Source organism: Rhinolophus hipposideros, assembly GCF_964194185.1.
Source record: "Rhinolophus hipposideros genome assembly, chromosome: 22".
NCBI classification, from domain to species: domain Eukaryota; kingdom Metazoa; phylum Chordata; class Mammalia; order Chiroptera; family Rhinolophidae; genus Rhinolophus; species Rhinolophus hipposideros.
Window position 1 is genome coordinate 26,328,360 of NC_138068.1, and position 22,857 is coordinate 26,351,216.

General features: G+C 44.3%; 1 protein-coding gene across 3 annotated transcripts in view; it reads right to left on the reverse strand.

The window, feature by feature from the left end:
• SLC23A2 (solute carrier family 23 member 2) overlaps positions 1–22,857 on the reverse strand; it is a 114,594-nt gene that overhangs the window by 19,787 nt on the left and 71,950 nt on the right. For all 3 annotated transcript variants that reach the window (XM_081033939.1, XM_081033937.1, XM_081033938.1), the window contains 5 exons: positions 9,929–10,017; positions 8,872–8,942; positions 7,746–7,927; positions 1,891–2,011; positions 1,224–1,380 (listed from right to left, as the gene is read on the reverse strand). In XM_081033939.1, the coding sequence (XP_080890065.1) occupies positions 1,224–1,380; positions 1,891–2,011; positions 7,746–7,927; positions 8,872–8,942; positions 9,929–10,017 (620 nt within the window). The remainder of the gene's footprint in view (positions 1–1,223; positions 1,381–1,890; positions 2,012–7,745; positions 7,928–8,871; positions 8,943–9,928; positions 10,018–22,857) is intronic.

Consider the following 22,857-nt stretch of genomic DNA (forward strand, 5'->3'; position numbering starts at 1 on the left):
TGTCGTGACACGGAACTGGGCAGCTCAGCACACGCATAGCTGCTTCTCCTGGGCAGCCCGTTCCTGTTTGAGCTCATCTCGGGAGCCCCCTGCACAAGTGGAAGACCACCCTGCATGTACGTGGGGGTTTTCTCCTACCTGTCCTCCCACGCCTCCTCCTGACTGCCTTGCCAGTGGACTTTCAATCTCATTTTATCTCAGATTATATGTATACTTACAAACCATGTATTTTTCTAAAAGGATAGGTATACATAAATATATATTTAGGCCATAGGATATGATGACAATGTTATTTTAGAAAGACTACACTAACTTAAGTGTTTGTAAATGTGTCAAAAACAGAATGAACAACTGCCAATGTCGCCATCATCTGGCATGCTTAGAACACTTATCTTTGACCCAATCTTAAATTCTTGGCTTTTCCTGCTTTCTCTCCTTGTCATGTAAAGTGCAAAGATGTGACTGCTATTCAGAAGAATAAATTAGCACAGCCTGACTAAACTTGGGCTTTAATGTTAATTAAAACCCTAAGTGTCGGAACAGTCTTCACAACAGAACCACCAAATATTAATAACCACTGGATTTACACGAGTCACTTTTGGGAAGGGGTCTAAAAGGTAGTTCATGTGAATCCAACTGGTACCTCAGCTGGGGATTGCCCCCCCACCCACCCCCCCGCTCCCACCTTGCCAAGAGTTATCCAACACTTAAATTATAACCAACATCCATCTTCCATCCACTTGTGAATCAGTTGTGACGAAATTTTTAAAAAGATTGTAGCTGCCCATTCAAATATAATACAAATTTCATCATACTTAGCAGTTTTCTTGCTAATCTTCAGGCCCCGCCCAATCAAGTCTGTGCATTTCGGTGGCCTGGGTCCTGCGTAGCTCTACACTTGCCTTTCTAAGCAGCTACCCTTAAACCCTGCCCACAGATCTCACACCTGGCTAGAGAGCCCTTGTCCAGGATTTCACCCTTGTGAAACCAAAAAAACCAGTTACTTCTGCGAAAGGAACTAGTTAGTCTCCCTGTATTAATTATGGCCTTTCAGAGACAGGACCTCCTTTTTTGGGGGGTTGGGGCGATGGGTCAAATCCTCTAATGACCAAGACCTTCAGGGACAAAGAAGGCTTTTCCTTCTGCAGAGCCTTCTGCCAACTTCCAACTCCTGAGTCGGTCCCTTGGGAGCTGCTGGCCCCTCTGGCCACCAGAATACTTACATGGGTACGGGACCTTAAACCACGGGGCTACGAGGAGCACGCCCTGCCTCGCATCTGTTCGAGCGTAGAAACCATACTTGGTGCTGTCAGGCGGGAAGACGTCTGTCACTGTGAAGATGAAGCAGAGCAGCCAGGACACCAGGATGGCCAGGATGATCTGAAGCAGTAAAGGAAAAGGCTCCGTGAGGCCCACAGAGGTGGCTGACGGCGAATCACATGCCTTCCTACAGTCTGAGTATCACACCCCAGAACCCACCACTGTCAGTGCTTTGCAGACAAAACCCGTCCCAGATGTGCTGAAAACCTATTTCTTGAATGGAATTACCTTTAGCGAGAGCAGCTTTATGCAGGTAAAGTTACTTTAACCCTAAGTCTGTCTAGTAAAATAAAAATAACGAACAACGTGCCTACAGAGGCAGCGTGGAGTCAGCTCTCCCCCAGTCCCAGGAACAATCACTTGTCCTCCTTCCCACTGCTAAGAGGGCTGCAGAAGCAGAAGCTTCCGCCACGTTGAAGTCCATGACAATCTGGGTGGTCGTCAGTGCCCTGATGTCACCACACAGACATGGTCCTTCCAGGAAGATCTGCTTAAAACCCTCCTTTCACATCAACATTTTACATAATGAACCAAAGACAATACTGTCAGGAAAAAAAGGTGACTACTCACAGGGAACATTTTGAAAAGCTGTAACTTATATGCAGTCCATCCTTTCTTGGATTTGTAAATTGGGAGAGGAAATTTAACATTTCTGGCATATTGAGAAAACAGTAATACTAGGAAAATTGTCCTGGGGAGAGGAAAAAAAAATAAACAAGGTTAAAGTTTGTATGTTTTGTGTTTTAAAATATTACTCAAATCTTTAATGACAAAATGACTACATGTATTTAATTCATTTCTCTAGAAAGCTGCTAGTCCTCTTATTTAGGAAATCGTATCTTTTGGCAATGCCATTTTTGGAAAGATATCAGAACTCTTTTTCTTAGCATTAATTGATACAGAAATGAAATTACCATGTAAACCCTTTGGCTAAATTTTCCTTAATAGAATAAGAAAACCCAAAGAATATACACACTGATGAGAAAAGCTCACGCTATGTAAGAGAAAAGGACAGGCTACCAGATACACATAGAACACAGTGTAATTACAACTACAAATTAACTAAAAACAAGCAACCGTACAAGCATGCACGTACACCCATACGCATATGTGAAACAGTAAAGATGGGATCCAAAATGCTAATAGGGATTGGCTTCAGGTGGCAATACATGCAAATTTTTCCTACTTTTCTGTATTTTCTGATTTACTTATAAAGAGCATAAATTACTTTTAAAGAGCAAAAAGTAAAGCTTTGGTATTTAAGAAAGCTATACACAGTAGAAGTGGATATTAACGGTAATATTCTTGAGAGGTTTCTGTGTGCCAGACATTACGGGAAGGTTTACCCCCGTCATCTCAGCCCTCTGCAGTAGCCTCTATGATCATCCCCCTTAGAGAGACAAAGCCAGCAGTCGAAGACCATCCAGCTAGTTTGCGGGGTGGGGAGGCAAACCAGGGGTCTAGTTCTACAGCCTGGGCTCTGAACTACTTGGCCACACGGGTCATAAGGGCTGGGATGCCGGGGCTGGCTCAGAAGTCCCTTTACCCTGAGCCCCACACTCCTGACCCAGCTGCACTGAGGGCTGCAGCGATGTCAGGTGACTTCCTTGCAGCAGGACCTGACACAACCTCCTCAGTCCACTGCCCTGAGTGTGGCAGGTGTGGGATGGTTTCCCATCACTGAAACAATAAAGGTGTACAATGATGTGTTTCATCACCCATTGGCACTTGCTCCTTTACTTACAACCCGAGGCAGAGCTGGCAGAAGAGTGAGTTCTCCGTCAAAGCTAAGCTTAATTGTTCCCGGGCACAGTTCCAATTACTGAGATGGAATTATCGGCTCCATTGACTGCCGGTCAAGTGCAGCTTCACTGCCACATACCTAATGAGGTGTGGACTGCAGCCAGCTGGAGTGGAGGCTGGTGCTGCTCCACCGTCTCCCCACCTACTCGGGCCCTTCGCTGGCCTGCTGATGGGGGTCTCTGCCCCACCATAGAGTCACCGGGCCAGTACCGAGTGAAGGTTGAAAACATACACAATGCTCAAGTTATTCCAGTTTTCCTGGGGTAGTGAAGTTTAACGAAAAAGCTATATGGCAGTGAGGGTTACTAAAATTGGTTTATTTTAAACTTAGACCAACATGAAATTTTCATGTTGTAAAAAATGCTACTGACTTATTTCAAAGTGAACACGCTAAGATTCAAAAACACCCCCAAGTCTGCTATTATTATTTTAGGTGATACCCCTCCTGGCAATGAGACCTGCACTGTGGTGCTCGCTTTTCAAAGCATGTTTTAAAAAGGACAGGGGACATGTACAGAATCGAAGGAAGGACACCCAGATCTCAGGCCCAAATCTGGCAGCACAAATTAAGTGAGTGGACCGGGCAGATGAGAACTCCGTTTTCTTCCCTCTCGAAAATCCATCTACTTCTAATTTATGTTTATTCTCAAATACAGCTGTAGGGCAAGTAGGGCAGGCGGCCCCACCGCAGAGGCAGAAGGTGGGGGACATGCTCGTGTTCGCAGAGGAGAGAAAAGGATCTGAGCCCCAGAGCCTCAGACCAGGGTTCCATCCACCACAGCTGGCTCTGTCTACCTCACATTCACATATCATTTGCTTGTTGACCTTTCTTTTACCTTGACATATACTATTCAAGAAATGCATACTAAAATGTAGGGAAATTATAAAAGGCAGATAAACAAAAAGAAAGACAAAATCCTGAAGATCACATTATTCTATCACTGGGTAACAACCACGCAGCACGCTGGTCTATCAGTCCCGCACGGTTTCCGTTCCCGGGGTATTTATGAGTCACGCTCGGAGTAGAGAGTGAGACTGGACTGCCTGACATCATCGTTGCCCTGGCGCAGCAACAGGTCATCATCATCTGACCCGAGGTGGAGTCATGCTTGACATGCTGCTTCCCAAGCAGCTTGAACCCTACTGGTGCCATGACCTTGGCAGATGGAGATCTGCTCCAGCGCCTTACGTTAGTGACCGCTTAGCATTCCATCTTATAGACGTACCACATCTTGTTTAACAATTGCCATATGGTTGTGACAACACAAACACCTGTGATGGGTCACCCCTCCCTGGCACTTGCCTCAGTATCTCTGTACGACAAGTTCCTAGGACTAGAACGGATCTGGCAAACAGTAAACACCTTATTGAAAAGCTTCTGAGACAATACAAACTGTCAGGTAGGTACGGAAAGGCGGGGTGAATTTACAGCATCATTCAGGAACCAAGAACATTCGTTTGCTACTCGCTGTAAGATAGGGTCTTATCGAACTTTTAAATCTCCACCAATTTTTCATCAATTTAAAAAACTTTATCGTTATTTACTTTGTCATTTTTTTACCTGTATTACGTAGGTCAGCATCGTTTGCAACAACAAATATTTTATGCAACGTTCATGAGTCTCAACTGGGGAATGGTTTAATCAATTACAGACTATTTCATACTGTTTAACATTGTGCAGTTTTATAAAGACTAGATCAAAGCATTGTCTTGGAGAGACACCCAAAAATTGTTTGGGTGAAAAACAAATTATAAAATTATAATAGTATATGTACGTTTGTATTTATGCATAAACAATATAAAAATATGGAAGGATAAATATTTAATTTTTACTAGTTAACTATAAGCAGATTTTTTGAGGGGTGGGATGGAGGAATGGACTATTACTCTACTTTAGATTTGTCTGTTTAGCTACTGCTAAACTTCAAATGACTGGAATTTAAATGTACCGTATTTTGTCATGTATAATGCGCACCCACATTTTTGGCTCAAACTTTCAGGGGGAAAAAATCTTTCGTTTTTTTAATTCAAATTTTTTATTTGTTGACATTCAGGTAATTGTGTTTTGTATTATAAAGGAACTTGAGCATTTATATTTTTTAACATATTAGGGTACAAGAAATTTTATGTAACAAATAATTACAGAACACAAGAACAGATACAATATACAAGAAATTTTATGTACCAGTAATAAATGTAAGATATTTACGTATCATAGAAGGCCAAGAACTCTTCCTTGTTGCAAGTTCATCAAAAGTTCAACAAAACCAATGATCATATTCCAGGGTATTACTTTGCATATGCATATTATTGATTTTTATAGTTACACTTTTAACTCATGAGCATAAATAAAAGAATTAAAAACATTTACATAGATACGGAATTAGTACTACCCATGTATAATGCACATCCTCATTTTCCCCTCATAAATTTGGGGTGGGGGGAAGTGTGCACTATACATGGCAAAATACGGTATTTGGGGGTATAGATAAAATGAGACTTCTCTTGAGTGTTTGGTGATGGTACAGGAGGGCTCATGTTATACTATTTTCTCAACTTTTGAAAACAGGTTTGAAATTATCCCTAAGAAAAGTAATCAAAAAGTCAGTTTTTTTCAAGAAAACCAGTTCCCATCAAAGGCCTATACATGTGTCAGAAATGTTAGAAATGTTGCCACATTTACACTCCCCTGAGAATCTGCCTCTAAATGCCACCTGTATTGTAGTGATTTAGGACCCATGTTTTACAAACTAATCCCCTACCACTACGCTACTACTGCTTACAGAATCCCTGTGAATATGCATTTTCATAACTGGGGAGGGTAATCCTTTCTACACACTCATTGGCTGTTTGTATGTCCTTTTTTTGTTAAATGGCTGCTCATATCATATCCTTTATCCATCACTCCAATAGGACCCTCCCTCTTTTAAATTAATCAGTGAAACTATGAATCAGCGACATTGGCCTTTCTTGTGGAATTTGTTTTATTTTCCCCAAATTCATTTATAATTTAGTTTCAGTGGCTTTTGATATGAGTTTTAAGTGTATCAGAAGTAAAATTTATAGATCTTTCTCTTTTCAATGTCTGCTTTAAGATCTTCCCTATCTCATGATTAAATGTTTATGTAGGTTTTCTTCTAGAACTTTTTTGGCTTTATCTTCTACATTTCAGCTTTAATTTAACTTGTTTATGTCAATTTTTTTCTAGCACTTTTACGGCTTTATTTTCTACATTTCAGCCTTAATTTAATTAAAATGTAATTTGATATAAAGTAGGAATCTAACTTTTTTTCCAAATAATTATCTAATTTTTCCTACATAATTCTTCCATTTCCACTGATCTCAAATATGACTGCATCGTATACTAAAATGAATTTTTTCTGGGTTCTATTTCTATCCATCCTGTTCTGCTCTACAAAAATTAGTCCTGTCCCAGGAACACTCTATTGTTATTAAGCTCTGGAATGTATTTTAATTCTTATAAAGACAAGTCACCATTCCCTCCTTCCTGATATTTTTGGTATTGATCCATATTATTTTATTTTCCTGTCTTACCCATTGATTAGCACATCCAAGAAAACTTTAAATGATACTGGTGATAATAAACACGCTTATCTTCGTTTCTGATTTCGACAGGCAGCCCGGACTTAAGTCTTTCACCGTTAAGAATGAGGCATTTTAATTAAAATCTTATTCATGAAAGATCCCTAATTTATAATAATACAATTGTTATGTAAAGCACCGATGCACAGGCTTAATAAGTGCTGTCTGTTATTAAATAATTACAGAACAGTTCACAAAGCGAAACAAAAACAACTGGAAGTCCTCTTGTGTCATTACTTGTTTTAAAAATTTTACTGGTCGGTAAATCAGCCTTGGAACCATTTCTCTATTATGGGATCAACTCTTACAGATGGTCTATAGACACACAAGAGAATGTCCGTTCTGTGTGTGGTATACAGAAGAGTCCATGGCTCTAATAATCAATCTTACATCATTATCAAAGTCTTGGATGTCTTTACTGTCATTACTTAAAGGGGTAAGTGGCATCTTTCATAGGCTTGAAGTTCTGTGTGAAAGGACTGGCAGTAACTGGCAGGACGCTGGCCTCCTCACAGGTGTGCACAGGTCTGCCTGGCCTGGGAGCCATGTCTCCTTCAATGCCAACAGATCCCCCTGTCAGTCTGGAAGTAGTTTTGAGTCTCACCTAAAGGATTCAGCCTCCTAGTATTTCAACTCATGTGCAGGAGGGTTGGCATGGCCTCAGCGGCCAAGAGCTAATAACACCACCATCTTATCCACTCCCAAAATGTGAAAGCGTCCTCTACACATCACTGCCGGATCTGTCTTTGGCATACCTTGACTCTAAGTCACTTTCCAACCTCCAGGTCTAAAACACCCTTCAGTAATTCCCTGGCATGAAGCAAGTAAAGTTTAAATTGGCAGACCCCTCTTACTTAAAAAAAAAAAAAAAAAAAAGGAAACCAAAAACAACAAAAAAACCTATCTCCTAAATCTATGTAAATGTTCAAAATGTTCCAAGAGGCTGTCTCTCGATGGTGGGAATGGGGGAGATTGTTACCGTCCACAATTGCACAATTGAGTGGTCTCGGAATACTTACAGCATGGCAATGCCCCAGTGCTTCCCCGCTCTCTCTCCTGCTGCCTGGAAGCCAGAGAGGCCAATGAGGGCCACCGTGGGCGTAATGGTCAGGGGCCCGATGTATTTCAGCAGAGCCCCAGGCAGGCCTAGAAGGCCGATGACCACTTCTATCAGTGAGGACATGATGATAGCCCCCTGGATCTGGAACAAGAAAGGGCACAGATATGAGAGTAAGCTGCTTATCTATCATGTACTCTAAATGTCACCTCCAACTATAACTCTGCAAGGCATCGAGTTATTATATAACAGGCATGACACGGCTGGAAAATTCGCGGAAACTCCAAAAGAAACCAATGGGTGTGACTGGGGCCTAAGTATGACCTGACTGACGTAAGACTATTACAGAACTGAGCACTGGACACAAAGCCAACTGGCATTTTCCACTGATAAAAGAGACAGGAGTAATCTATAATTCGTTAAGACACATGATATTCAAAACCAGCTTCAAAGGAACACTATAATGAGGCTTCTTGACTTTAAAAAGTGAGCCGTAACAGGACATTTAAAAGATAGTGTTATTGACAAAAACTTGAAAGGAATGTGTCTATAGTGCAGAATGGCTATGCTGGTTCTGAACTAATGGTGTATGATCTTACAGGTTTTGAAAGAATTGGATAAATTGTCAGCCAGCCATTCTTCATGTCTGAGGACTCCCATGATCCATTCTACTCAAGTGCACTGTAACTAGACAATTATCTTTAAGTCTTTCCACAAGTGCAGGCAAACACTGAGGCCAGAATGAATGGTTCTGCTGCCTGTTGACAAGCCTCTGAAGCTTCTTTCAAGGGAGCCATGCCCCTCGGCTGGTTACACTGGAGGGGGTGAGTGGGCAGGTCTGTGGGGGCACCAGAGCAAAGACGGAAGGAAATAAAGGATGAGAAATAATACTGTCTGGCTGCACAAAGCATTTCTGAATGCTTTATTTTATAGTGATGTCATCTAAATTTAGTTTAACAGAAATAAACATGTCAGTAGGTGAAAAGAAAAGGGCTTAGTGCAAGCAACTGCAATTTTGGGGGCACAACCAACACTGACGCTGAGAAGAAACACAAAGCAGCCACAAGCAAATGACACTCATCTTTTACCTCACGTATCCGAGGATACCAGATGTGCTCTGTGTGTAACAGTTCTGTTGTTCCGTTGGCAACTGAAACATCTTGAAAACAAACACAAAGACAAAATTTTTCTTGGAGTGACACCGCTATTTCACAAAACACATTCATTTTAGTCTTAAGAAGAATTTCCTCCCTGTTCTAAGTATATTTGTATCAATACCCATCCCTGAAATTCAACAGTACGGCTTACCATACTGAAAGGTAGATTCCCCAATGCTAATTTAACCAAATTTATTCATCGACTGAGAGCTCCCAGCTTGTCAAAAGCTGACTGAACTGGTGATGCACAATGCTGGTGCCAGCCTCACACAAAGACCAACCTTTGCAAGCAGCTAATTGAAATGCCCAATAGCAAGGCTGCCTGACTGAGGGTATGAAAACCTAGATAAAGCAGAGGGCCTTCTCCAGTCCCCAAATCAAATCGGTGGTCACAAAGTAACTCCTAGGAGCAAGAAAAGAAGTGAAGGCTGGAAAAACTTTGCTCCTAGAACCTACAATGGAAGTTTATTGAGAGTACAACGGGGTCTGGCTTTTCTCAAATCCCCTATCTTATCTTTTCCTGACCTTACAGGGTTACTTAAGGATCTTTGCAATCACTGTGGGGGTAAAGGGGACGAAAGTCATTTGCAGAAAACCAAAGCAGCCAGATCCTTAAAAAGCAGAGATGTTTCAGAGAAGGGATGCTGACGCAGCAAAGAGAGTGATTACTGGTGGTTCATAAAATCCACTGAAAGAAAGAGGCAGAAAAATAGCACAAATATTTTTCTCTTCCATTTCCATACTTATAAATTTCATTAGCGTAGAGAAATGAGGTCCCTTCTGGTCCTTACTTGCTCTGGGGTTAGGGATGAACGAGTGGATAGAGAGAGAGACAGAAACACGATCCACAGTTGGAGTGTTCTAAGCTGTTTGTTGGTTTGTGTTTTCTGTGCTTGATTCCAGAAAGGATTTAATGCTGCCAAGGGCCTCCCTTTTATCACCTGCATTAAAGGACCCCAATGACATATGTGGAAATAACTGCAATTACCTGTGGTGTTACATTTCCATTTATCTAAAGACAGGATGGCTCGAGCAGGGGCCAGAAATGCAAAAGCACTGGCCTGAAACAGGGGTAACCTAAAAGAAACGAGACCAAAACCATGATCACGGCATCAGGAACTACCGAGGTAGTTCACTATTTGACAGCTTAACAGTCTTTTCCATAGACAAACAGCACATGAGTAAATGCAGGCACACCTGGAAGAAAGAACCCCAGTCTGCAAAGATCTCTTCTGCCATGCAGCCAGGGCCACTGGCTTCTCCATCCACCCCTCCTGCTCTCCCCAAGACAGCCCCAGCGTGGGCCCTGGGGGAGCCCTGCAGTCAGCACCAGCACCCCAACACTGGCACCTGCCATCGCCACCTTTCCCCTTGGGGGTGGGGCATGTTGGCCATTTGGACATCTCCCTTTCCTGCCGAGTTTGTGAGCTCCTCATTAAATATCACTGTATGTCTTCTATTTCACCACCCTCCACCTCCTCCTCCCTTTCAAATTCTTAACGGTTATCAAACAAAAAATTTATCTTCCTGTGTGGTTCCATTTTGTAAGTCAAAAACTAAATCATAGAGGATAAGCATTAAAATCACATTAGTGACCGAGATCTATTGAGGAAAAGGAAAGCTGTAAGTTACAAATCAACAGTAGATACAATATTCTGCTTAATCATAAAAAAGATTCAAAAGTGTTCTAAACCTTATTTTTAAAGGACCCAAGAAAAATGCAGACTCTCCATAAAATCTGCTCATATCCTCAAACTAAATGCAGATACTCTTATGTCATCATTCAATTATATTACAGATACTTCATATTAATTTTATAAACACTTGAGCTACTGAAATTCAAAAGATTTTGTCATTTTTTATTGGGTATGTACAGCATTTCAGCTAGTTTTATTAAGGTGGCTTTATGGGCTCACATGAGGACTTGATCACTACTTTTAACATTACTTTCAGGGTAAAATATAAAACTGGCTCCTGCTTGCTGGCCTGGGAACTCCCAGACATCCAGAGACTTCTTAAATATCACCAAGCAGCCTCGTATCAGGGTCCTGGCCAGCAGGACGGGAACCCAGCTGGCTTCCCCTGAGCTGTCTGACAGCGTGTCCTGCTCTGACTGAGAGAGGAAGTAGGCTGAGCAGGCAAACAGCCACTTTACAAGTCCAGAGTCGGCATGTACCATTTTGAGGCAGATGAGGGTCAAAACCCTCTTGTTCTCCTGGCCATTTTTATCATGCAATGACATCAATTGAGAGTAGGCAAGCCGATGGCTTTAAGACATAGGAACAGGCTGCACGGTGCACAGCAGATGCACTGCTGGCGGCCATTCACACGGGCATGCCCTCTGCCAACCATCCATTTATAATTAATTACCTGTCAGAGGAACCTACGGCATAGTGCTGTCAAAGTGGAAGTGAAGGTCACCTGAAGTGGGCATGTGTATCAAAGGGGAAAAACTGTTTCATTTCAACACAAATTCCTTAAGCACAATTTTTCAGCTATGTACAGAAAGGGTAAAGGGAGGTCAGCATCTAGTTAGGAATGGAAGCCATCTCAAAAGGTCCAAACACCATCTATTTTACTGTTGTTTCAAATGTCAAGCAATGCGTCCTACGGCAATGTAATATGGATTGCACTTAGCAAGCTCGTCCTTGGGAACGCTGCAATCAGCACTGCACTGGTGACCACCGGATGTGGGCCAGTGAAGACTACTCTGGGTCCCACTCCTGGTGACATCAATTAGTTCTAACCTCCCTCTGAACCTGATCACAGCCTGGACACCTTTCGGGGCAACATTTTATGGCTTCGCCATGACCAGAGGCCCTGAGAGCACTGATACACAGAAGCTCACTCGCTTTCAAGCCAGGAAGACCCTGGTTCCTTTGAAAGTGGGTGATAATAGGAAATTCCCACAAGTGTTGCCCCAGGCAACGTCTCCCGTGATGACGGCTTAGATGTTCTCCATTCAGCCATGTGCACTGCCTGCCACCAGCAGTCCAGGCTGGGGGACAAGCGACTGCTTTACAGTAAGCAGCAGTCAGCACCCTCGCAGTGAGGTGTGGTCTCCAGAACTGGCAGCATGAGTCAGTAGCTTTCCCTTTCTGAGAAAAAGTTGCAACAAGAACATATGACTCCATTCAACAAGAGCTTCCCTAAATCACAAGCAACGAAGCCAATTTTCCAAGAGAAAGACTCAGCATGACAAAGCACTTGATAGTCTCATCTCATAAAGTGGCTTTTCAGGCACTTCCCCAGCATGAAGATCTCGGTCCTAGGCTCCTCCCTCTGCACCTGACTCACATGAGCACCCAAACTTCCAGTCCTCAGGCTCCCCAAGTAGACAGAACTGCCTGCTCCTTAATTTTGTACTGACGACTGGAAAGGAAACAAGTGCTCTGCCCTTCTTTACACCTGTGAGCCAAATCTGGCAAACTACCTGCTTTAGTGCATCAAGTTTTCCTGGGACACAGCCACCCTCATTTATTGATGAGGCATCTACTGCAGCTTTCGTGCTGCGAAGGGAGCGTGGAGCAGTCACAACAGAGAGCACAGAGCCTAAAATACTACTGCTTGTCCTTTTCCACAAAAAGTTTGCCGACCTTGTGTACAAGGAAAGTTTACCTTAAATATGTGAAGAGGTGATGGGTTTTTGCAGATGAAAAGTTTTTTAAGTTAACAGTGTCACTAGATGTTCAGAGAAATTCTGAGCCTTTGTCATGATGCACTCTCATGTCAGGCTTTAGCCCCACGACAACAAAAGACCCTAACCAGCCCCAGACAAATGCTTACTTTGTTCAAAGCCCGGCTGGAGGCACCCCATTTCGTCCTCAGTACCCAAGTGACCCCAACCCTTCCCTAGCCTGGCCTCGTCACAAATCTGCACTTCAGGCAAAATGGTCCAGGTTCTTGCCTCTGGGCCTTTGCTGATCCCTTCTGCCATCAACCCATTTCTAATGTTCAATTTTTATTTATCATTCGAGGCACAAAGCAAATACCACCTCCTCCAGGAAATATTCCAGGATCTCCTTCTTGGGATTTATAATGTGTTTCCCCTATTACTTAGGACTTTCTGCCCACGATTTCTATAAATCACCCCCAAGTTGCCAGGAAGCTGCTTCATGATTCCTTGAGAGTCACTAGTTTAAAATGGAAATTACTGCATTTCACCCAGCCCTGGTTCGTCAGAGCTGCGGGTGGAGTCCTTGAATGTGGATTTTGAACAATAACTTCTGGGTGAGGCTGAGGCACCAGACACTGCAAAGGCTGACAACCCTGGGGCTAGATGAAGGGATTTATTATTTTGGTCATTTAAGAAGCATTTCTTGAGCGTCTGCTTGACACAGACACAATTAAAGCAGGTATGACTATGGAAAAAACTACCCCTGGGCCCTTGAGGGGTTTCTGTTGTGTGAAGGAGAATAACCATAGGCACCGTGAAGGGCGGTGAGGGGGGCGATGCAGGGTGCTGTGGGCACCTGTAGGAAAGTCACTTAAGCAGAAGGAGGACGAAAAGCACATCACTACATATGCAAGGGGTTCCGAGTAGAAAAGCATGTGCAACATGCGAGTCAAAAAAATAGACCCAGGACTCCTGGAGAACTAACTGCAGAGACTTTGCTGTGGGTGGCAGCACGGGGGCTGATGTGACGGTCAGAGGGGACCAGGAAGCAAACGCCCTCTTCCTGCAGGCAAGAGGAAACTACTGAAGGACCTGCTCTGAAACGACCGCCTTGGCGGAACTGGGAAAGACGACCTTAACTCCAAAACTCTTCTCAGAAGGCATTCCGACAGGCGGCTCCATTTGCGATCTTGGTTTGGCTGACCCCACTAATCCTGCGCTGTCGGCTCAGATGACCCGCCACCCCAGGGCGGGTCTCCGTGTGCACCTCGGCCCCTTCACAGCACTGAGGACATCTTCGCGCTGACCTGCCCAGGTGCCCGTGGGCTAGAATTGCCCTGACAACAAGACTGGGACCGTGTCACCCATCATTGTATTCCCAACACCAACTTTTGCTTAATAATTAATTGAAGGTGCTATTAACAAATATTATTTGAAATTTTATTAGACTAGAAATAAGAGGTTAAGTCTTTTGGCCATGCTAATTTTAACTGCAAATTTGGGAGAAGACTTTTAGATTTAAAGCATTGGGTAGAGAGAATAAGGAATAAAATGTGCATAAATTTTCCAGACAAAACCAGGTAATACCCCCAGGCATCAGGGCTTGCAGTCCTCTGCTGGTACCATCAAAGAAAATGTCTCAAAAAGTTTAAAAGGCAATGGTCCTACAAGCAGCAACATGAAGGTGTGAAATGTATCTGCCCAGAAACAAGCCATTTAATGACAATAAACAAAAACAGAATTCGTCAACACAGAGTGTATACTCTTGTACCTGGCTTCCTCCTCCTAGCAAGAAAATCAAGTTGGTGCAAAACCTTTCGTTGCCAAATAAACATTTGAGTCTAAACTGTAGCACAATTTAAAAACTATCTCTAAGAAATGTAGAGCCGACCTGGCTCTGAGGAGCTGCAGTTTCATTTTTGAATTTGCTATCAGGAGTGTGTGTCCTAAGTGCTTTTGAAGAAAAGCAAAACACAATTTGTCAGAGAAAACTCTTCTCTTGATTTTTAACATTTTCCAATTGTTTACTGCATGTATATACCTATCTGTCAGCTGAGCTGTTGGAAAGTAGCTTGCAGACGTGATGCACTTCACCCCGTCATATCAGCAAGCACAAGCATTTTCTGTCCCATCATTGCCTCTCTGTATCACACCCCAGAAATGTGACACTAATTTAATAATGTAACCTAATTTTCAGGCCATAGTTAAATTTCCGTTTATAAAAGTGCAAATATCTGCCCCACTCCCCCAATCTAATCAGTCCCTATGCTGTGTTTGGCTATCACGTGTCACGTTTAGAGCCAGGTTAAAAAAATTTTTGGCAAGGAGACTGCTGGGGTATCATGTACATCTTACCGCATGGAATCAGGAGGCCTGTCACCACAGGATCTCCCCCAGGCTGTGGGAATTCTTGGTTAGGGTAGTGACTGCTGGGACTGTCCATTTTAAACGTACCTTTACCCTTTTGTAATTAATAATCTGTAGGGTGACTTCGTAGCCTGTGCAATGATTATCTCCCACTAGCCCAGTAACATTCTTGCATAGTGGGCTTAAAAATTCTGAGTTTCTAATTTTATCATTCCATCTATATCCGTTAGCGTCCTTTTGTAAAAAACAGCTTTCCTCTTTGTCCCAACTCTATCCCTCTTTTTCTCTTTGGAAATTCACTGTACATGCATGAATTGCTTCTTATTTAGTTCCATAGTTCACTTCCATGACTATCCTTTTCAATAATTAAATTGTCCCAAACTCGCCCAGAGCTGCTCAGTCACGTAGGTTCCCATTCTTTTTGACATTAACTGCGCCCCCCCCCAGTCTCCTAACTTTTTTGAGCAGTTCCTTGCTTTCAGACACAAGATGTTCCCAGCTCAACTTGTACTTTCCTCAGCTCCGGCCCTGGAGTCAACCACTTCTCCAAGGAGCCGTGGTTCATTCTGATGCAAGATGGTATTTCTAAACCGAGATCTGAGCACTGGGGGGACTCACTGTTCCTGGGTGTCATTCAGTAACTAGAGGTACAATTTTTTTTTAATTATTATTATTTTTTCATCACAGTTCCTAATGATACCTCCAGTTTAACCCAACACCACTGGATTACCTTCTTCCCAGATTCGTAACTCTCCTCCTACACTGAGCATCCCAATTTCTCACATACCAGTGTCCTCATTCATTTCTCCTTTCCTATGTCATCATATAACACGTCCCAGGACTATACCAACATCACTACTAACTAGACTACTAAGTGTAAGATTTCTATTTTTTGTCCTTAGTATATATTCCATTCACGGTGTACAACGTACTATGTCATGAAGTCTGGGAATTCCTTTCCTCTGTGTGGTTAGCAATTGGACATATAGTTAGGTTCACTTGTTTCTGTTCACATATATTCAATTTTAGGGTTTGCTTTTTGTTCATCCTTTTAGATTTTATGTTTTGAATACGTTGAACATGTGTACAGTTTAAAAATCAAACTATGTAAAGGGATATACCAGGAAAGTCTCACTCCCATACAGGTATCCTCCAAACCACTCCCACTTACCCACTATAGTTAACCATTTTTATTAATTCCTCCCTTATCCTTGTTATTTCTTCTTTCTTACCAAAGGTGCACGTGCATGCGTGCACGCACACACATTTTTTGCCATTTGTTTTTTTCAATATGTCCTGAAACTCATTCTACACCAGTTCACAGATTTTTCTCATTCTTTCTTAGGGCTACATAGGACTCCAATGTATGAGGTACCATAGCAGCCAGTCTCTCATAGATGGGCATTTAGGCTGTTAATATTTTGCAATTACAAGTTACAAAGCATTATTTTGCATTTGTAAGCATGTATCTTCAGGGTAAATTTCTACTAAAAGTGGGGTTGCTGGATCAAACAGCAAATGCATGTGCAGTCTAGACATGGTAAAATACCTCTTCATAGGGGTTGAACTATTTTTGCGCCCAACAGCAATGCATAGGAAAGCCTCTTCTCCCACAGCCTTGCCAACAGAATGGCTTGTCAAGATTATTTTTTGTCGATCTGACAAAGGTGAGAATATCTCAGGGTGGCTTTCATTTGTGTTTCTCTTATTGCAAGTCAATTTGATGATTCTTTTATATGGTGAAGAGCCATTGCATAACTTTTTTGTGAACTGTCTATGTCTTTTGCTCTTTTTTCTATATGATTTTTGATATTTTTAACTTCAATTTTTAAGACTTCTTTCTATATTAGAGATATTAGATTTTACTTGTGATATGATAAAAATACTTTCTCCAGTTTGTCATTTTTATTTATCGTGTATTTTTATAATGCAAATGTTTCCAAAAACATGCTTTTCTATCTGCCATCAAATTTACCACTTTGATTGTTCCTGGAGTTTGAGTCCTAGTTTAAAAGTTTAAAACACCACTTCTACATTTAAAAGGGAATTTACTGTTATTTCACGCTAATAATTATATAGTTTCATGACTCTTGCATTTGGATCTCTAATCCATTTTGAGTTGATTCAAAGAAAACTTAACTAAAGGCAGCTGCCACCTTTGTCTTCAAGTTCATGTTATTCTGGCTTTACAGATAAATATTAAAAATTACATGAACTATTTTAATCAGTACTTTAAATGAGAGCGACTCCTTGAGAATCTCGGGAGGAAGCAGCTGACAGGCGCCTCTCCCCTCCCAAGCCATATAGCAGGAAGCCTTGTCGAGACAGAGCCCAGGAATTCCAGAGGGCTGGCTGGATATGTGATTTTGATAACCTCATTTTCAAACATGATGGTCTATCAACTATTTCAGATCAAGGGCTATTAGCCTAAAATACTTTTATTACTTCAAGATCTAGCCAGTCACAGAGACGCATGAAGGAATTCCTTGGGGTGTGGCAGTGTCCTGTTGGTTGTGGTTATGTGACTGCACACGGGTGAAAACTCAAAACTGTACATGTAAAAAAGATAAATTTTACTATATGTCAATTACCCCTCAGTAGATATGCTTTAAATTATGCCTATAAAGTAACTTGCTGAGAGTGGAAATGGGGGAAGGATGACAGCATATACCTTAAAATACTAGCGTTATATTGAATAGCTAATACAAAACACAACATTTAAAAAGGGAAGCACTTCCCTCCTGATACTTAGTGAGAAGCTCTGTCCTTCAGGCCGTGGAATGCTGCTCTAGCACACACAGCTTTGCCATGGAACCACCTGCCTGAAAAGGAAGGATAAGGGGGAGACACAATGGGGCATGAAGAGGAGGAGCAATTCGGAGCGCATGGGCAGGGGCAGGGCAAGCGGGATAGGCCGGTCAAACAGAGAAGAAAAGACTGGGGAGAACTACATTCATGAACCCCACGTATACTAAGAGGGGCTGTCAGTCTCCTAGTTCCCGGGAACCTCAGAAACATGAACAGAAACGGTGTGTTAACTGAAGCGGGAAACCACCCAGAAAAGCACACCTGACGGCAGGGTGGCCGTGGCCAGCACCCGACCGCCCGCTGTGCCCATCAGGCCCGGCTCCAGCGGCATCCCAGCCGGTGTCCCCGCCCACGGCACTCCTCTGCCTCCCCTGTGCCTACCTGCTTCCTTCCCTTCCGGAAGGCCCACTACAATAACTCCAACAGGCGAGTGTGGACAGATGCCAAGGATTAGCTCATTTGATGCTAACACTTTTATTACTAATACCACCATTTTACAGACCAGGGAAGGGGGCTTTGAGAGATAAGACTGCCTGCCTACAGTCACATGAAAATGGAACAAGAGCCATGCCCCCTGTAAGGTCAAAGCTTCCCAATGCAACTGGTTAGGGGAGCGAGGCAAAGCTCCTCCCTCCTTCAAGGTCATTACCTCCAGGTTCTCACTAACCGCCATTTCTTTAATATACTATCTAAAACATTTTGAGTTAAATGCACAGCAATTTTTATTATTTGGTGGGAAAAACCCACAACTTGATACCACGTGCCTGACTGACATCAAAGAATGCGAAGTCACCTATGTAGGAATTTTGGCAAAGTTCACCCTCAATCCACCACGCCGATGGCCCCACCTCCTCCTTTACAACAAGTAAGGGGGACTATGGAACAAATCAAATACCACCAGGAAGACACAATCAGACAAATTCAGATCACGCAACACCTGATGAGACAACTGGCCTGGATCCTTTAAAAGAGGGGGGATAACGGAGGGAAAAGGTGGAAACCTTTTATTATTCTTGAGACCGGAGTGACACAACAAACAAATGCACCCCATGAACTTGAATGAATCTTGGTTCAAGAAAGCGGAGGGAACAGCCATAGAAGATATTTCAGGGACACCTTGGGAAATTAAATACAGACTGCATATTGGATGACGTGGCAGAATGACTGTTGTGGTAATAGTTACACTGAAGACCCCCCTTCCTGGGAGAGTATTTAGGGGTAAGCCAGCACGCTGTCTGCAACTTTCAAGTCGGTCCAAAAAATTGATGCACATACACCCCACATAAATACACATACAGAGAGAGAATGTGGGGGGAACCCCAGGCTCCCCTACCTCCATCCCTCCATCCCTCTAAGTTTTACCAATAGTTCAAAGCACCAAACCTGAGACCTTGGCGAATCCTGGAGCTGCCCCTGTACTCAGTGAGCACATAATATGTACCGGGCCCCCAGAACCCAAGGAGATACAAGACGGGGGTGGGGGGGGCTCTCTCCTCAGGGCAGACGACTGTTACAGACCAGGTTGCTCCACTGGCTACATTGACTCTTTTGTCCCAAATCCTACCTTTCTCAGCAAAGGAAGGTTCTGCGTGTGGACAGCAGACGTGAGATGGCCTGGAGAGGCTACTCTGGGAGGGGCCACCCCCCCAGCAGCCTTTTCTTCTGCTGGAGAGCTCAGAGTGATGTCTCCAGAGGCACCTGGAGCAAAAGGCTGGGGGTGTCCCCCCCCCAAAAAAAAACACAACACCTGCCACACCTCAGGGAAGGTTAGGGAAGGTCAGCATGGCAGGTGAGGGGCAGGATCTTGGACGGCCCTGCTTCACCCCCGGCTCTGCAGTGACAACCAGGGACAGAGACCCAGGAAGCTGGGATCTGCTACCAAGACATGGTCTCTGTTGGGAAAGGGCAGCCAAGGTGAGGCATCAGCGGACTCCTCTCTGACTCCTCCCCGGGCTGAGGAGGCCAGGCTGCTCCAGGCTGCCACACACCATGCTCTGATCTCTCAGGGTTTGAACAAGCCCGCGGGGTGGCTGGGATTGACATCACAGATCGACCAGAACCATGAATTGCTGAATACTCATTCAAGAGAGCTCAATGAAGATCTAGTTGAAAGCAAAGTGCAGGAAATCGAGATCAAGGGAGAGGATGAAACGGAGAGGTGGGGGGCAGGAGGAGGAAAAGACAGGAGACGGAGAAGGTGGAAGAAGCAGGCCTGGCAGAAGTCATCTGCCCCCTGCAGGCAGAGGCTCTGGGAAGCACTAAAGCCATGCAGGTCACACAACTGGGGCTGAGACTCACAACGTCCATTTCAAAACAGTCATGGTCCCCAAAGGAAAGGAATCACTCTCGTGCCAAGGGAGAAGGAAGGCGGATCTATAGCCTGTTCTGCACTAGACACACTCCGTGTGGCCTCAGCCCAGCCCGTGGGAAACATGTCCCCAAAGGAGTGTTTGTGACGTGGTAACATCTTACAGCTGGCAGTCTGAGCTTGCGCTCAGGTTTGCAGAGGCATACATCTGTGTCCCCTCCACTGTTTTCCTATCAATTTTGGTTATTTTTCTGGAGAGAAACAGGTGTCCAGGAACTGCATGCCCCTCTCCACCAGGCTGCCCATGGGGAAGGAGGATGAGGAAAGCCCTGGCCACAGCCCACAGGTCGGGATGTGTACACTTTCTTCCTTCCTCTGCTCAAGACCCGCAGGTGTCTTAACTTCCTCAAACTAAAGGGCCCACTCTTCACACGCATGGACCACAGTTGGGTTTTAGGTCCCGGGCACCCACTAAATCTACTGCAATGGAGTATCAGGTACTCGGCAGGTGAGAGGCAAATACGCAAAGAAGTGAACAGAACTCACACACAACACCACAAACCACCCCGTGCTGGAGAAGTCTGAAAATCTGTCTTAGAAATCATGGAAGCTGACCATGAAAACCTTTTTCTTCTGCTGCGCTAAGCCTAAGGAAATGAGTGCTGAACTACCCCCCAAATACCCACAAAACAAACCACAAGAAATGCAAAGGCGATCTGCAATCCTATGGCTGTGACGCTGGGAATAAACCCCACTCTTGGCTACAGTGGCGCTTCCCTCCAGCACTGTCCTACCCTCTATCCCCGCTGCCCCAATTGCTTTGTCTGTTTATTTGATCCTGTGGTGACTGGGAAATAAATAAATACGTAAGTCTGTTGAAAAGATCATTCACAGACTGTGATGAGGGTCTATGTTAGCATTTATCAAAACCAGAACACTTTTCTTATTATTCATACACTGTAACTTCCCAAATGTATTTTAGGAAGTTTATAATAATTTACAAAATCGTAATAGGTCCATTAAAATAATGGCTAAATGTCATCCACAGGATACCTTATGAAGAGCCTCCTCTCACTGTCACAAAAGGAAAAAGAACCGGAGAGGTCATCTGTCCAAGATCATAAAGTTGTGCAGGTCCCTCTAATGTCTCATGCTTGCTTGTTCCACTTCCCCAGGTACGAAGGACAAGAAATCATCCTTGGCCACACACTGTAAGCCATTGCTTTTCCCTGGCAATGGTCGGTTCTGGCTGCCCATGGGATTACAGTTTATCGTTAAAATATCCAAAAGCTTGATTTAACCAGCACTGGCAATGTGGCTAACTATGGCTGACCTTGGCACGAGCCCAGGGCACAGGTGCACACAATGCATATTTTACCATAAGAAAGGCATCTTTGTCCCCTCATGAGATAAACCAACAATTCTTAACTATAAGCACTGCCCAAAATTCCCTATAGTTTGTGCTACAAGTTCCTTGATGAGTCAGCTGTTTAGGAAAAACAGAAAAAATAGACATTTCCCCAGAGAATCAGTGTCCTATGTACAAGGTAAGGCTCCTGAGTCAGCCAACAAAAGATTTTTTTAGTCCACTCTGGACTTGAAATATGGAACTTTGAATGCGGTATCAACAGAATGAAAGACGCTGCCAGCCAAATTTAACAACCTGGCTCTAATAAAATGAATTGAGTCGTCCTTGGAATGCGCAGAACACATCTCCTTCCCCCAGCAGGTCAATGGTACCGCTGCCCCTCCCCTCAGAGGACCTCCAAGGAGACACTCCCTCTGAGTAAGGGACCTGCTCAGTGTGGCAGCTGCAGGAGGTTCTGAGACCTCCAAGAGCTGGCCATCCCCACAGCCGTGAGTCCACAAGACTCCCTTCCATCAGCAGACCTGCACGGCAGCTGCCATTTCCCTTCCCAGGGCACACTGCCTGTGGACCAGCCAGAACACCCTAACACTGCTCACGGTTCGCCCCATATTCTCCCGCCCCCCAAGTAAGGGCAGGCCTCTCGAGGTCCTGGAGGATCCTGACTCATCAGAACACAGCCCATGACTCCAAAGCCGCCTTCTGTACTGGCTCCTTATTCCCCCAGCAGGAAAGGCAAAGCCCTTCCTCAGACTGTCTGCAACAGAGCAAGAGACAGAAGCATAAGCTTCCCCTGCTGCGCGTCCCTTGAAGACATTCCCATCCCCTCCGGCTCCACCCTATGAGCGAGCAGAGCCCCAGGCTAAGGAAGAGGCTGCAGTGTGAAGAGGGCGGAAGAGGGAACAGGAGAGGACAAAGCAAGCCTGTAAGAGGAGGCAGGAAAGAACCGGTTCTCTTCCTTCCTCTGCCAGCTCCACACCCGTTCAAGCTGGGGGCGGGCATGCAAAGGTGAAGAAGCCAGAGCCTTGGTACCAAACGGGGGAGCACAGTCCAGTGGGAAAAGACACAAATACAGACAAGGACATAGTGGAAGAAGGGCCACATTAGAAGAACGGACACGAGATGCATGTGTGGGAGCTCAGAGGGGAGAACAAAGGGGGCTTGGGGGCGGCAGGGACGCTTCACAGAGTGGGAGGGAGAAGCCAGACCGGAAGGATGAGCAGGGTGCACCGGCAGCTGGGGAGCAGAAGCACAGGAGGATGAAACAGCAGGGTGGCCGGGGAGGGCGCTGGCTCACCCCAGGGTGAGTGCAGGGAAGGGGAGAGCCGGGATCAGACACGCTGGAAGGGTGGGGCGGGGTGGGGACACAGAGAAAGGGAGAAGACTAAAGGGTGGGTATGTCCCGGGTTTTTTTTAACAGGAGAGGGACTGCAGCCTGGCAGCACTGAGGAA